Genomic DNA, 17,401 nt, shown 5'->3' on the forward strand with positions numbered 1-17,401 from the left:
GAAGGCGGGGGGAGCGGAGGGAGGCCGCGGAGGAGACCGGGAGCGGGAGGCGGAGGCAAGGAGGCCGGGAGAGGGTGCGGAGTCGAGGGGCGGCTCGGAGGACGAGGGGCGGGAACCTGGAGAGCCTGGAAGAGGAGGAGGGAAGGAGGAGCATCGCGAGCTTCCCGCCCGCGCTCCCGGGCGGCTCTGAGCAGGCGCCCTGGCGGTGCCCGCCGTCTCCTTCCCCGCCCGCCGCGGTCGCCAGGGTACAGGCTCGCGTCCGGTGGCCCGCTGGGCCCGTGGCCGTCGCCCTCCCGCCTCCTCGCAGCGCTGCCCGTTTCGCCCTCGGCCTCGCCTTCCCCGCCCCGGACGGGCCAGGAGCCCCGGCGGAGGTAACTAAGGGCAGATTCCTGCCGCTTGTGGCCCCAGCCCCCTCCCCGCACCGTTGGGCCGCCGGCGTCCGCGGGCTCCTCGGGTCCAACCCGCACCCTAGCGTCTGGCCGGTGCGCGACCTCCCCCCGCCTTCTCCTGCCGCACCCCGTCCCCTCGTCCTTTCCCGCTGCCCTGTCCGGGCCCTTCCCTCTCCCTCGGCCTGCCCCAGCCTCCCCGCGTCGTTCTCGCGCCGCAGCATCCGCAGGCTGACGGAGGCGCGGGAGCTCCGGGGGTCGGGTCGCCCTCCGGCCGGCGCGGGACGAACTCCGGTCCGCGCCAGCCCTGGGCGGGACCCCCTCCTGGTCGTCCACCCTTGGGCGTCCCCGTGGGCGCCGCAGTGAGCACCTCGCGGGGGAGACGGCGGCTGTCCCCGCCAAGCCTACGCTGCAGGGTCCGGTGGGAAACCCCAGAGGGTTCTCTGGATATGACCTGATGACCTGTGCGCGGTGGTCGTGGCGAAACTTCTGTTTGACTTTCTTTGGTATGAATTGAGCACTGGTGAATGAATGGACACGATTTCTTAGACTCTTTTTCCCGGGAAATTGTGTTCGCCAGTGTGTTTTGAATAAACGTACTTTTTTAGGGTAGACTTAACCATATTTTCCCTCCTAACATACCTTGTGTGATTGAGTTTCTTTTTTATTTCTTTCTTCCGTTAGTTAATTGTACTTGTTTCATGGTGTTATCTGTAGCTTTAGTGTTTCGAATGCCAGTTCACCATGAGGCAGAAATAATCTTTGCCACCTAACAGGAGGTGAGAACATCTTTTATAGTTACGACAGGTGAAAGACCGTCCATCATCAAATCCTGTAGGGCTGTCTTCACATCTTGAGCTGTCTTTTTATCCTTTATGTTTTAGTTGCGAGGCTCATCTATGACGATACATCTGGAGTATTTTAAAGCAAATTCCTGGCATAAATACTTAGGTGTATACTGTATCTCTCCTATCTAGGAGAGGTAAGGACATTAACCCCCCCCCAAAAAAAACCTCAGAATTACCACATACTCCCCAAAATAACATTAATTCCTCAATAACATCTAATACCCTGTCATATTCCAGTCTCCTCTTTTTTTGAATTTGAAATTCAGGTTTACAGAAAAATTACAAGAATAATACTAAGGAATTCCTATACTCTTACCCAGTTGAACCCTTTGTTTATATTTTGCCCATGCTTTTTTCTTTTCTTTATACTTGTGCACACACTTTGTTTTTTCTGAACTATTTGAGAATGGGTTGCATGCGTCATGCCTCTTACCACTTTTACATAAACAAGTACATTTACCAAATTCAGGAAATTTAATTACTTTTATCTGTGCTATAATCCATATTTCTAGTTCTGTCAGTTGTCACAATAATATCCTTTATAATAAATTTTCGGGGCGCCTGGGTGGCACAGTCTGTTAAGCGTCCGACTTCAGCCAGGTCACTGTCTCGCGGTCCGTGAGTTCGAGCCCCGCGTCGGGCTCTGGGCTGATGGCTCAGAGCCTGGAGCCTGTTTCCGATTCTGTGTCTCCCTCTCTCTCTGCCCCTCCCCGGTACATGCTCTGCCTCTCTCTGTCCCAAAAATAAATAAACGTTGAAAAAAAAATTATAATAAATTTTCTAGTACAAGATACAGTTCAGTTTATTTTATTTCATTTAGTTGCCTTATATTGTTTATCTTCCTTAACTTGGAGTGTTCTTGAGCCTTTGTTTCTCATGATACTGATATTTTTAAGGAATAAGAGCCCATTTATATCATATTCTTCGATATGAGTTAGTTTCCTCATGAATAGAGTTAGGTTTGAATTTTTTGGTTGGAATACTATATAAATAATGTCATGTCTTCTTCACATTATCACAGAGGTGCATAATGTGTCCCTCTTATAGGTTAAGATGTTATCCCTTTTTTCCACTCTCATTTTTTTTCTATTAACAGTTATTTTCTCCTTATTTTCCAATTAAGTACAGTTGACCTTTAAACCACATGGGTGTTAGAGGTGCCACCCCCTCCCCCCAAGCAGTTGAAAGTCTGCTGAATCCCCAAATCCTGAACTAATAGTATACTGTTGACCATGCCTTACCAATAACAAAAATGATACATATTTTGTATCTTGTGTTAATTATATAATGTATTCTTAAAGCTAGAGAAAAGAAAATTGTATTAATAAAATCATAAGGAAGAGAAAACACATTTGCAGTACTATATTAGATTTATTGAAAAAATCTGTGTATAAGTGGACCTGTATAGTTCAAACCTCTGTTGTTCAAGGGTCAGCTGTAATTTGTGGGGAAATACCTCTAGATTGTGTGTGTGTGTGTGTGTATATGTATATATTTTATATATGTTTTGTAAAAATATATATATATTTTATATTTATATTTGAGAGAGAGAGAGAGAGAGAGAGAGAGAGAGAGAACCTTAAGGAGGCTCCACACCCAGCCTGGAACCCAACACGGGGCTCAATCCCATGACCCTGGGATCATGACCCACCTGAAATCAAGAGTCAGACCCTCAACCGAGAGAGCCACCCAGGTGCCCCAGTACCTCTAGATTATGTAAATATCTTGTTCCTTATCAGAATCCTCCCCCTCCCTCTGCCTGATTTAGCATCCATTGATGGTTCTTTCCTAAATTAGTTTTTACTATGATAGTTTTTTTTTAAACGTTTATTGATTATTGAGAGAGAGAGAAAGAGCATGAGCATGGGGGGGTGGGTGGGCAGAGAGAGAGGAAGAGATACAGAATCTGAAACAGGCTCCAGGCTCTGAGCTGTCAGCACAGAGCCCGATGCGGGGCTCGAACCCACAAACCTGGCGAGATCATGACCTGAGCCGGAGTCAGATGCTTAACCAAGCCACCCAGGCGCCCCTACTATGATAGTTTTAAAATAGTGGTTTTCCATATCTACCCTTGAATCAGTGTGGCCTCATTTATTCCTTTTTTTTTTTTTTTGAGAAACTCGTTATTTTATTTTGTATAAACAGAGGAAGGGAGGAAAGTTTTAAACTTCAAACTTTGTTCAGCATGTGTGCAGTTAGCATCCACAAAACACCCTCATTTATTCTTTTTTTTTTTTTTTTTTTTTTTTTTTTTTGTGGGGTGGGGAGAGAGAGGCAGAGGGAGAAGGAGAGAGAAAATCTCAAGCAGGCTCCATGCCTAGTGCAGAGTCTGACTCGATCATACCATGGTGAGATACAATCTGAGCCAATATCAAGAGTTGGATGCTTAACTGACTGAGCCACCCAGGTGCCCCATATTTTTTATTTAATAGATTGTAACCTGTTCATCATCTTCTTTGATGCTGAGAGTCTCAAATTTGGGGGATTTGGCCCTTCAATCTCGATCCTGTTTCTTTTGACATGTCTCTATCATATGTTTGTTTCCTTAACTTTGGAACAAAAAAATGTTCCAGGTCCATCTGTTTCCTTTTCTATCCCTGCCCTGAAATCAGCTGTTTTTTCAAGGAGTCCTGGTTTCTTTTACTGAGGAATGGTGTTTCTTTTTGGTTTAGAACCCAAAATCTGAGTGCTAGGTTTGCTCGTTGCTACTGGAGTATCATTGCTCTTAGCCTCTTTTAGAGGACAGAGCTAGAAATCATGAGTTTTTATACAGATACTTCCAATTATAATCTAGCCTCTTAGGGCTTTTCTTTACCTTTCCCCTTTCCCCATTCTATAATTGTTTCCTCTTTCTTCTTCAATGAGAATGCTGGCTCCCATCAACAGCTGTGTGTGTGTGTGTGTGTGTGTGTGTGTGTGTGTGTGTGTGTGTGACACATATGTATGCACAAACATACACATATATGTATGCATATGTTCATTTGCTCAGCCCTACAATACACAAAAAGTAGCTTCATAATTTTTGTATTTATACCCCTAGGGAAAACAACCAAGAAGAATTTGACATTTGTTTGTTGTTCTTTTTATCTTCAGTTTGAGAGCATATCGTCAAAATATTCTGTTTAAAAGTTATTTGGGGGTGCCTGCGTGGCTCAGATGGTTAAGCCTCCGACTTCAGCTCAGGTCATGATCTTGCATTTCATGGGTCTGAGCCCCACGTCAGGCTCTGGGCTAACAGCTCAGAGCTTGGAGCCTGCTTTGGATTCTGTCTCCCTCTCTCTCTGCCCCTCCCCTGCTCATGCTCTGTCTCTCTCAAAAAAATTAAAAAAAAAAGTTACTTGAATTAATCCTTTTTTTCTTCATTGGGGTTATTTTACTCATTTGAAATATAGTCAGATTTGTTTCTCTTTGTATTTTTATGTACCCCCTCCATTCTTGTTTTTACTAATATGATTCTAGAAATCAAAACTGTACAAAAAGGTATATTAAGAAGCATCCCTCTCTTTCTAGCCTTTCCACTTGGTCACCCTCCCCCCAGTGGAAGTTAGTTATTAGCCTGTTAATTTTTGTTTTCTTTTTCTGTTTCTTTTTGCAAAATTAAATGATGCATATGTTATTTTCATCTCTTTACATATAAGGTAGTATACTAGGTATACTCTTTTTTTTAAGTAGGCACCACACCAGTATGGGGCTTGAAGTCATGACCCCAAGGTCAAGAGTTGCTTGCTCTACCAACTGAGCCAGCCAGGTGCCCCTATGTATATTCCTTTGCACTTTACTTTTTTCAATTAGCAATATATTCTAGAAATCAGAGAGATCTTCCTTATTCTTTTTTTTTTTGAGAGAAAGAGGGAGAGTGCAAGCAGAGGGGGGAGGGAGAGAGAGAGAGAGAGAGAATGAATGAATGAATGAGAGAGAATATCCCAAGCAGGGTCCATGCTCAGTGCAAAACCTGACTCGGGGCTTGAACCTACAACCCTGGGACCATGACCTGAGCCAAAATTAAGAGTTGGGTGCACAACCAACTAGGCCATTCTGGCGCCCCTGGACCTTCCTTATTCTTTTTGGCAGCTGCTGAATATCTATTTCTAACTGGTTTATTTGAATTAAAGTCCAAAATAGATCTTTGTATATTACATTTGGTTATTATGTCTCTTAACATTACCCCATATATGCATATCTATATCTATGTAATACATATATAAGTTTCTCCCTCTCCCCTGTAAAATTTTTTTTAATGTTTATTTATTTATTTATTTTTAAATTTTTTTCAACGTTTTTATTTATTTTTGGGACAGAGAGAGACAGAGCATGAACGGGGGGGGGGAGGGGGGGCAGAGAGAGAGGGAGACACAGAATCGGAAACAGGCTCCAGGCTCTGAGCCATCAGCCCAGAGCCTGACGCGGGGCTCGAACTCACGGACCGCGAGATCGTGACCTGGCTGAAGTCGGACGCTTAACCGACTGAGCCACCCAGGCGCCCCAATGTTTATTTATTTTTTAAGAGAGACAGCAGGGGATGGGGAGAGAGAGAAGGGGACAGAGGGTCCACAGCAGGCTCTGTGCTGGCAGCAGAGAGCCCGATGGCGGGGCTTGAACTCATGAACTGTGAAATCATGACCTGAGCCAAAGGCAAATGCTTAACTGACTGAGCCACCCAGGTGCCCCACTCCTTCCCCCTGTTAAAATACCATTTATTTGTTGAACCAACTGCATCATTTATCCTATAGCATTTTTTACATTGTGAATTTGGTTGATTTTATTTTCCTGGTGTGTTTAATATGTTCCTTTATTTTCTTTATTTCTTGTTCATTGATGTTTAGAGTCAGATTAAGGTTCAGTTTAAAATTTTTATCTTTTAAAGAATATTTCTTAGATGGTTCTGTGTACCTCCTATCTATGTAGCAACATATCAGGAGGGATATAATGTCTTTGTCTCACAGTAACTTAAAAAAATTTTTTTTTTAATTTTGAGAGAGAGAGTGCAAGCAGGGGAGAGATAGAGAGAGGGTGAGCGAGAATCCCAAGCAGCCTCCACACTGCCAGCTCAGAGCCTGACTCGGGGCTCAAGCCCACTGAAATGCAAGACCATGACCTGAGCCAGAATCCAAGAGTCCAGTGCTTAACTTGACTGAACCACCCAGGTGCCCCTGTCTCATAGTAATTTTAAGATTTATTAGTGAGTGTAGGCCATGTCAGTTCATCTGTTACAGAGTTCCCCATCTACTTTCACCTAATAGTTTTAGCAACCACTGATACTGTTGACTAGGCCTATTATTTCATTAGGAGCTACAAATGATGCTTTTCTGATAAAATCATTCCTATTGCTTTTGGTTCACTTTTTTAAATAATTTCTTTTATTTATAATTTTAGTTATATTTAAAATTTATAAAAATAGTGTCTCGGGAAGTAGTCATTTAGATTTTTAGAGTTCTGAGTAATTGAAAAACATAATGTTACAGTATAAAATATGAGGTTGGCTAGCATCTTAATAGGTCGTCTTTGCTGTACTTGGATAGTTTTTATTTTAAAGCTTATTTTATTAAAAAGTTCAGCTACTTTCTTTTTAAAGATCTTTAATCATACCAAATCAACTATTTTGGAATTCATAAACTAAATAGAATTAGAAATATAGAATTTAAATTTTTTTTTTTTTTTTTTTGAGGGAGAAAAAACACAAATAGGGGAGGGCAGGGCGGGGGGGACAGAGGATATGAACCAGGCTTGTGCTGACAGCAGTGAGCCCAGTGCGGGACTTGAACTCATGCACTGGAAGGTCATAACCTGAGTCAAAGTTGGTCACTGAACCAACTGAGCAACCCCGGTGCCCCAGGAATATAGAATTAAAAAAAATTTTTTTTTTACATTTATTTATTTTCGAGAGAGAGCGAGCACAAGTGGGGGAGGGGCAGAGAGAGAGAGAGGGAGACACGGAATCCGAAGTAGGCTCCGGGCTCTGAGCTATCAGCACAGAGCCCGAGGCAGGGCCTGAACCCACAAACTGTGAGATCATGACCTGAGCTGAAGTCAGGTGCTCAACTGAATGAGCCACCCAAGTGCCCCAGGAATATAGAATTTTTTAAAAAGGAGGAAAGAATATGGTTAATGATTGAATACAGTCCAGACCGATGACCAAATTACACCATTGTTCAAGATTTCACAATTTTGAGAATTAAAAAAAATTAATTTGTAACAGAAACTTACAGGAAAATTGCATATATAGTACAAAGAACTTTTTTTCACAAACCATTTGAGAGTGACCAACTGATGTTCCCTTACCTCTGAATATTTTAGTGTGTATTTTCTGCAAACAAGGACATTCACCTCCAAAATTGGAAGACACCACATCAAAATCAAAACTAGCATTCATACATTACAACCATATCATCCTCAGTTTCTCTTTCTATTTAAGTTTTGCCTGTTGCCAATATTGTCTTTTATCATGAAAAGATACTCATTGCAATTTATTTAGTTACCAGATTTTCCACTTGGGACCAGTTTCTCTTTCTTTTTTCTTTTCTCTTCTCTTCTCCTCTTCTCTTTTCCTTCCTTCCTTCCTTCCTTCCTTCCTCCCTCCCTCCCTCCCTCCCTCCCTCCTCCCTCCCTCTCTCTCTCTCTCTCTCTCTTTCTCTCTCTCTCTCTCTCTTTCTCTCTTTCTCTCTTTCTCCCTTTCTTTCTTTCTTTCTTTCTTTCTTTCTTTCTTTCTTTCTTTCTTTCTTTCTTTCTTTCTTTCTTTCTTTCTTTCTCATTTAGAGAGAGAGACTATGCAGTGGGGGAGAGGGTCAGAGGGAGAGAGAGAATCTTAAGCAAGTTCCATGCTCAGTGGAGCCTGATGTGGGGCTCAATCCCATGACCCGGGATCATGACCTTAGCCAAAATCAAGAGTCAGACCCTCAACCAGTTGAGCCACCCAGGCATCCTGGGACCAGTTTCTTGATCTTTTTCCTGACTTTCATACCCTTGAAACTTTTCAAGGTTTTTGAAAGTTTTCAGATGAGTTATTTTGTAGAATGTCCCTTAACTTGGGTTTTCCTGATATTTCCTTGTGATTAGATTCAGGTTATGTGTCTTTAGCACAGATGTCACAGAAATTTTTCTCATTTTACCTATTAGGTGATACATGATTTCCAGTTGTCCCATTTCTGATAATTTTCATTTTGATCACTGGATTAAATGGAGTCTGCCTGGCTTTTTCATCATAAAGTTACTCTTTTTTTGTAACTAATGAGTACCTTATAGGGTATTTTTATACTTTATAACAATGCAAATATGCCATTTTTATGAAATGTTCAATTTATTTGTTTACTTATTCATAATTCTATGGATTCATGGTTTTCTATTTTATTCTATGGATTTTAAGTCCATTGCCGTAATATGTTTTGATCTTCCACCTGTTTTCAGTTTGGTCAGTGGGATCCTTTTCAGTGTGACTTCTGTGTTTCTCTCTGTTTGGGCTCCAGCACACTGTGCCAGGCTGTCATGTCACACTGTGTGAACATCCTCCCAGGATTCTCCCAAGAATGGATTATGCTTTCCTCACCGTGCTTGGGCTCTGACAAACTCTTCTTGGCTTCCACTGCAACTATCTCCATACCCAGCATGGGTACTTGCTAACGCATCTTCACTTCATGTTTTCTTGGGGCTTCATCTTTATATGGGCTAGTTTGGACTTTCTTACAGCTCGATGGCTCAGGGTGGTTTGTTTATATGGCGATTGAAGGCTTCAAGAGTGTAATTACTCCAGGGGGTAAGGTAGAAGCTATGATTGCTTTTTATGATTGAGCCTTGGGAAATGTATAACATCACTTCCATTTTACTCTTGGTTAGAATAATTAAAATCTCACCCACTTTTAAGGGATGAGGCATGGGGCAGAGCTCTCAATGAGAGAAGTGTCAAAGTCATAGTTGAGGAAGAGTATGTAGGATGGGAGATACTGTTGTGGCCATCTTTGGGAAATACAACCTATGGCACTGAGAAAAGCATATCACATAGAAACTTCATTGTCAAGATCTTTTCCTACTTTATTTTTATCTTCATAGCCCGAGAAACAACTTGTGAAAAAAGCAAATACATTTTGCTTGACTATTCAAGACATAAGATGAGATACTGAATGCATTCTTTATATCATACCTTAAAAAGACAGTTAACTTGAGCCGATGAAAAAAGTGATTTACCAAAACTTTGTGAACATTCTAAATTAGAATCCTTGTAAATCTTATGGGCTACTGATTATTATTATTATTTACAGCATCTTGTGACTTTTTACCTAATTGGTCATTGCAAGAAGCATGGAGATAAGATTAGAAGTTTTGACATCAACAAGTATCAAGCAGAAAAAGCCCTGGCCACGAGTCTCCTGGTTAGGACAGGTAGGTTTTTCTTTCTTCATACAATACCAGCTATAATAATGTGTTAAATGTGTACTTTAACTCTAAGATAGATGTTCTATGGTCTTTAAAAAAAAAAAAAAACAAACACCATCTATAGCAGGATCATCTCACTGAACAGAGTTTTTTGTGTTTGTGTTTTTTTTTTAATTAAAAAAAATTTTTTTTAACATTTGTTATTGAGAGAGAGAGACAAAGTGTGAGCAGGGGAGGGGCAGAGAGAGAAGGAGACACAGAATCTGAAGCAGGTTCCAGGCTCTGAGCTATCAGCACAGAGCCTGAGTGGGACTCGAACTCACAGCAAGATCATGACCTGAGCTGAAGTTGGACGCTTAACCGACTGAGCCACCCAGGCGCCCATTTGTTTGTTTGTTTGTTTGTTTGTTTGTTTTTGTGTTGAGCAAGTTAGCTTCTCAAGAAAGTTAAATGGTCTGTGTAGAAGAAATACTTTATTTTCAAAAAAAAAAATTTGTCCTGTTACATTTAAGGTTGAGATGGCAAATATCAAAAGGAATTTTAAAATTTAAATATAATTGACGTGCAATGTTATATTAGGTTTAGGTGTACAACATATCCTATAATTCCATGCATTACTCAGTGCTCATCACAATAAGTACAGTCACCATCTGTCACCAGACAACACTATTACAATATTACTGAGTATATACTCTATGCTGTACTTTTCATATCGGTAACATACATTTTATGACTGGAAGTTTGTACTTCTTAATCCCCTTCAACTATTTTGCCCATCTCCCCACTCCTCTCCCCTCTGGCAACTACAAGTTTGTTCTCTGTATTTAAGAGTCTGTTTATTTTGTTGTTGTTCATTTTGATTTTTAGATTCAACATGTAAGTGAAATCATGATATTTGTCTTTCTCTGACTGACTTATTTTACTTAGTATTATACCTTCTAGGTCCATCCATGTTATTGGAAATGGCAAGGTCTCATTCTTTTTTTTTATCACTGAGTAATATTCCATTTTATACATATCACTTCTTTTTTTTTTAACTTGTTTTTTTAATGTTTATTTATTTTTGACAGAAAGAACGTGAGCCAGGGAGGGGCAGAGAGAGAGGGGGACAGAGGATCTGAAGCAGCCTCTGTACTGACAGCAGAGAGCCTGATAGGGGGCTCAGAATCATGAACCTTGAGATCGTGATCTCAGCTGAAGTAGATGCCTAACCAACTGAACCACCCAGGCGCCCCCTCTTCTTTTTTTTTTTTTTTTAAGTTTATTTATTTATTTTGAGAGAGAGCGTGTGCACACAAAGTGGGGAAGGGGCAGAGAGAGGGAGGGAGAGAGAATTCCAAGCAGGTTCTCCACTACCTGATGTGGGGCTTGAACTCATGAACTGCAAGATCATGACCTGAGCTGAAATCAGACGCTTAACTCACTGAGCCACCCAGATACCCCTATACCACCACCACCACCTCTTCTTCCTCCTCCTCCTCCTCCTCCTTCTTCTTCTTTTAAGTTATTCATGTATTTTGAGAGAGAGAGAGAGCATGGGAGGGGCAGTGAGAGAGGGAGAGAGAGAATCCCAATTAGGTTCTGTGCTGTCAGTAAGGAGCCTGATGCAGGGCTTGAACTCATGAACCACGAGATCATGATCTAAGCTGCATTCAAGAGCTGGACAATTAACCAAGGAGCCACCAGGTGCCCCATACCACAACTTTATTCATTCATCTATTGATAGACACTGGCTTGCTTCCATATCTTGGCTACTATAAATAATGCTGCAATAAACATAGAGGTGCGTATGTCTTTTTGGATTAGAGTTTTTGTTTTCCTTGGTAAATACCCAGTAGTAGAATTAATGAATCATATGGTATTTCTATTTTTAATTTTTTGAGGAACGTCCATACTGTTTTGCCAGAGTAGCTGCACCAATTTACATTCCTACCAACAGTGCATAAGTGTTTCTTTTTCTTTATATCCTTGCCAAATACTTGTTATTTCTGTCTTTTTTTTTTTTTAATATTTTATTTGTAAGTACCAATGTGGGGCTCACACTCTCGACCTTGAGACCAAGAGTCCCATGCTCACTGACTGAGCCAGCAAGGTGCCCCTCTTGTCTTTTTGATTCTAGTCATTCTGACAGGTGTAAGATGATATATCTCAGTGTGGTTTTGATGTACTTCCATGATAATATGATATTGAGCATCTTTTCATGTATCTATTGACCGTCTGTATATCTTCTTTAGAAAAATGTCTATTCAGGTCCTCTGCCCATTTTTAATCAGGTTATTTGGGGTTTTTTGGTGTTGAGTTGTATAATTTCTTTGTATACTTTGGATATTAACCCCTTATTGAACATATCATTTGCAAATATCTTCTCCCATTCAGTAGATTGCCTTTTTGTTGATGGTTTCCTCCTGTGCTGTGCAAAAAAATTTTGTTTTTTGTAACCAAAGGGAATATTTAATCTTCTGAATCCTTTCTTACCGGAACAGTCAGTGGACTGTTTTCTTACCATTGTGATTTTCATGAGTATGCCCTATGCCCCTTAAAACTAGGATAAAGTTGGGCCAGGATACACCAGAAATCCAGGAATACCATTCACAATATATGGAAGAGATTCGTCACCTTAGGGAAATTTAGCAAGCCTATAAAATCCTCTTAGAATATGTAATAATTATGAAAATTTTAACGATTGGCGTTTTAGTGTTAGTGTCATTTCCTGTGAGAAATTATATCGTTAACTTCCTCTAGTCTCTTCTTTCTTTTTAAAGATGCTGTTTTTTTTGTTTTTTTTTTTTTAAATGTACATTTGAGAGAGAGAGCGTATGGACAAGCAGGGGAGGGGCAGAGAAAGAACGGGAGAGAGAGAATCCCAAGCAGGCTCCTGATGTCAGCACAGAACCCAGTAAGGGGCTAAATCTCACACACCATGATATCATGACCTGAGCCAAAATCAAGAGTTGGACGCTTAACTGACTGAACCACCCAGGTGCCCCTAGTGTAGGTAAATAATTAAAAAGCTTGCCCATGCTACTGATCAAATTGATGAAATTAAACAACCCGTAACCCAATTTTGGCTAGCAGAATTGTAAGACACTTTTATAATTAAAAAAAAATTTTTTTAGTGTTTATTTATCTTTGAGAAAGGGAGAGAGTACGAGCAGGGGAGAGACAGGGACACAGAATCCAAAATAGGTTCTAGGCTCTAAGCTGTCAGCACAGAGCCCAATGCAGGGCTCGAACCTGTGAACCATGAGATTATGACCTGAGCTGAAGTTAGACACCTAACTACTTAAACAACTGAACCACCTAGGGGCCCAGCACTCTTATAATTTTATCTTATTTATTTTATTATTTTTTTTCTTTAATTTTAATTTTTTTTTAATTTACATCCAAATTAATTAGCATATAGTGCAACAATGATTTCAGGAGTAGATTCCTTAGTGCCTCTTACCCATTTAGCCCATCCCCCACTCCCACCACCCCTCCAGTAACCCTCAGTTTGTTCTCCATATTTATGAGTCTCTTCTGTTTTGTCCCCCTCCCTGTTTTTATATTCTTTTTGTTTCCCTTTCTTTATGTTCATCTGTTTTGTCTCTTATAGTCCTCATATGAGTGAAGTCATATGATACTTGTCTTTCTCTGACTAATTTCACTTAGCATAATACCCTCCAGTTCCATGCATGTAGTTGCAAATGGCAAGATTTCATTGTTTTCGATTGCCGAGTAATCCTCCATTGTATATATATACCACATCTTTTTTATCCATTCATTTATCAGTGGGCATTCGGGCTCTTTCCATACTTTGGCTATTGTTGATAGTGCTGCTATAAACATGGGGGTGCATGTGTCCCTTCAAAACAGCACACCTGTATCCCTTGGATAATACCTAGTAGTGCAATTGCTGGGTCATAGGGTAGTTCTATTTTTAGTGTTTTGAGGAACCTCCATACTGTTTTCCAGAGTGGCTGCACCAGCTTGCATTCCCAGTACTCTTATAATTTTAAAGGTCAAAAAGGTCTAGGTGCAGCCATTAGGTCATCTTACCTAGTAATTCTAATAAATATTTTAAGATAGAGTGAAAAATCTCCAGGATACCTAATCAACCTTATTTTCATTTTATGATTTGTGGTACAAATGTATAATCTTTCTTGAATGTCACTTTGTTTTCCTTTCTGGGATAATTTATTTAGATTAGAGGTTGAATTACCTCCTGGCACCTCTTAAGTGTCATATGTTTCTTCTCTTAGGAAAATGAAGCTGTTTTCCTTTTGGATAATAAATTTATAAATGAAATTAATTTGCTCTCTGGAAGAACAAAGAAGAAAATTCCTTGTCTGCAGCCTTTGTTGAAGGATGCTATTGTCCTAACAACATCCAGTAATGGTTAAGTAGTACTGATATTTTCAAAAGGCTAGATTAATTGTATTCATAAAAACTTGGGGTAATATTAAGGGAAATATTAGATTATAACTATTGTATTTCCTTTTTGGAAACAGATGCCTGGCTGGCTGGGGTACTCACTACAGGGGAGCTTTTTCTTTGGAACAAAGATCAAGATTGCTTGAAAACTGTACAGGCAGCTGAAAAGCCTAAGAGAATGATTCAAGCTGCAGTAGGTGGGAATTTTTTATTTGTTTAAATTGGTTTCCTTGATAAATGGGAGGAAAAGAAGATGAAACATTTTCCTATTACTATTTTAAAAATATCTCTGTATGTGTGCATAAATATATCTGTGTATATATAAACATATACATATACATATATATGTTTTCTTGTATATATATATGATTTTTTTGATGGTGTTTGTTTTTTACTATTTAGGGAGAGCACACAGGTGAGTGGGGGAGGGGCAAAGAGAGGGAGAAGGAGAGGGAGAGGGGGAGAGAGAGAGAGAGAGAGAGAGAGAGAGAGAATATGAATCTTAAGCAGGCTCCATGCTCAATGCAGAGCCCGATGCAGGACTCGAACCCACAAACCATGAGATCGTGGCCTGAGCTGAAATCAAGAGTTGGTCATTTAACTGACTGAGCCACTCAGGCACCCTGATGGTGTTTATTTGTGATACTTAGATTCATCTTGAAGAAAAGTCTGGCTTGCCTAACATATCTGATAACAGTGGGTTCCTAATATCACATGACAAGTACATGGTAAATATTATTATTTGTACTTTTAATTTATTAGTAGTGCCTTAGTTTTATCCTGAATGGAAATGAAACATCATTTAGGTGTCTTATTGTCAGGATAGATAAATGATGTACTTTCTGGGAGGAACTCAGACTTCACAGGTTTAATTGCCTTTTTTTGTTTGTTTTTTTAAAGCAAGCTCTTTGAGACTGTACTTGTATGTATCTGGAAATGGGAGAAGAGTTCTGCTTATAACTCCTGGATGCATATTTCTTTGGGAATATTTGGAATTCAAGAATATCTTATCTTCTAAAAGCCCTTCATTGGTAGGCCAGTGGTCCCAGATCATACCTGAAGAAGCAGTTCATTTGCCTTCTAATGAAGATAAAGAAGCTGTAGTGCATGCTGTCTTTATAAAAAATGAGGTAAAATCCAAATCAGACAGGGTGTTCTAGAAGATGAGATCTCAGACTGTAAGAACAGGCACTGTTTGTGAAGCTGTTGAGCAGAGTGTGTGATAGCATTGCTGTATATCTTTAATCGTCATTAATTGTCACAGTAATTGCAAAGTTATTGTGGAAAAGATATTTTTACATTTCTTGGTCATATTTTTTAAAATGTTTATTAAAAGTAGTTTGAACTCCACCAAAAAACTACACTACAACTGACAAATGAATTCAGTAAAGTCACAGGATATGAGATGAATATACAGAAATCTGTTGCATTTTTCTACACTAGTAATGATGTAGCAGATTAAGAGAATAATTTCATTTATAATTGCACCAAAAATAATAAAACACCTAGAAATAAACCTAACCAAGGAGGTGAAAAATCTGTACTCTATAAAACATTGACGAGAGACATTGAGGGTGTCACAGATGGAAGGATAGTCCATGCTCATGGACTGGAAGAACCAATATTTTTAAAATGTCCAAACTACCCAACATAGTCTATAGATTTAATGCAACCCCTGTCAAAATGCCAACATTTTTCAAAGAACTGGAACAAATAACCCACAATTTGTATGGACCCATTAAAGACCCCAAGTAGCCAAAACAGTCTTGAAAAAGAAGGACAAAGCTGGAGATACCACAATTCCAGATTTTAAGTTATACTACAATGCTTAGTAATCAAAACAGTATGGTACTGGCACAAAAATAGACATACAGCTCGATGGAACAAAATAGCCCAGAAATAAACCCACCTGTATATGGTCAATGAATCTATGATGAAGGAGGCAAGAATATACAGTGGGGAAAAAGTCTCTTCAACAAATGGTGTTGGGAAAACTGGACCACTTTCTTACACCATACTCAAAAATAAGCTCGAAATGGATTAAAGACCTAAATGTGAGACCTGAAGCCATAAAATTCCTGGAAGAAAGCATAGGAAGTACTTTCTCTGACATCAGCCATAGAAACATTTTTCTAGATACATCTCCTCTGGCAAGGGAAACAAAAGCAAAATTAAACTATTGGAACTAGACAAAGATAAGCTTTTGCACAGCGCAGGACGAAACCATCAACAAAACAAAAAGACAATCTACTGAACGGGAGAAGATATTTGCAAATAATATATCCAATAAGGGGTTAATATCCAAAGTATACAAAGAACTTAACTCAATATCAAAAAACCACAAATAACCCAATTAAAAAATGGGCAGAGGACCTGAATAGTTATTTTTCTAAAGAAGACAAACATGCATGAAAAGATGCTCAACATCACTCATCATCAGGGAAGTGCAAATCAAGTGCTGAGATACATCACCTTACACCTGTCGGAATGACTAGAATAAAAAAGACAAGAAATGACAAGTATTTGGCAAGGATGTGGAGAAAAAGGAACCCTTATGCACTGTTGGTGGGAATTGGTGCAGCCACTCTGGAAAACAGTGTGGAGGTTCCTCAAAAAATTAAAAGTAGAAATACCGTATGATCCACTAATTCTACTACTGGGTATTTACCCACGGAAAACAAAAACACTTATTTGAAAAGACATATACACCCCTATGTTTACTACACCATTATATACAGTAGCTAAGATATGGAAGCAAGCTAGTGTCTATCAATAGATGAATGGATAAAGAAGATGTGGTTTATTTTTAAAATGTCATAATTACTCAGTGATAAAGAATAATGAGATCTTGCCATTAACAACAACATGGATGGAGCTAGAGGGTATAATGCTAAGTGAAATAAGTCCAATCAGAGAAAGGCAAATACCATGACTTAAATTATATGTTGAATCTGAAAGACAAAAGGAACAGACTCTTAAATACAGAGAACAAACTGGTGGTTGCCAGAGGGGAGGTGGGTGAGGGTTGGATGAAATAGATAAAGGGTGTTAAGAGCACACTTACCTTGATAAACACTGAGATGTGTAGAATTGTTGAATCATTATACTGTACACTTGAAACTAATATAACACTGTATGTTAATTATACTTGAATAAAAAAAATGGTTTGACCTTAGAGCTTCCTTTCTCTTTTCCTAGTATTTTCCCTAGTTTTATTTATTTATTTATTTATTTATTTATTTATTTATTTATTTAGAGAGCACGAGCAGGGTGGAGACGCAGACAGAGAGAGGGAATCCTCAGCCGGCTCCACACTCAAGAGTAGAAACTGAGTGTGATTGCACAACCCTAGGATTATGCCCTGAGCTGAAATCAAAGAGTCGGATGCCT

General features: G+C 39.7%; 1 protein-coding gene across 9 annotated transcripts in view; it reads left to right on the forward strand.

The window, feature by feature from the left end:
- Nucleotides 1-230: 230 nt before the first annotated feature.
- CPLANE1 (ciliogenesis and planar polarity effector complex subunit 1) overlaps nucleotides 231-17,401 on the forward strand; it is a 139,495-nt gene continuing 122,324 nt past the window's right edge. For all 9 annotated transcript variants that reach the window (XM_053201405.1, XM_053201388.1, XM_053201403.1 and 6 more), the window contains exons 1-5: nucleotides 231-371; nucleotides 9,484-9,604; nucleotides 13,840-13,975; nucleotides 14,089-14,208; nucleotides 14,912-15,141. In XM_053201405.1, coding sequence (XP_053057380.1) covers nucleotides 9,524-9,604; nucleotides 13,840-13,975; nucleotides 14,089-14,208; nucleotides 14,912-15,141 — 567 coding nt within the window. In that variant the 5' untranslated portion in view covers nucleotides 231-371; nucleotides 9,484-9,523. The remainder of the gene's footprint in view (nucleotides 372-9,483; nucleotides 9,605-13,839; nucleotides 13,976-14,088; nucleotides 14,209-14,911; nucleotides 15,142-17,401) is intronic.

The sequence above is a fragment of the Acinonyx jubatus genome, chromosome A1 (assembly GCF_027475565.1).
Source record: "Acinonyx jubatus isolate Ajub_Pintada_27869175 chromosome A1, VMU_Ajub_asm_v1.0, whole genome shotgun sequence".
Lineage (NCBI taxonomy): Eukaryota > Metazoa > Chordata > Mammalia > Carnivora > Felidae > Acinonyx > Acinonyx jubatus.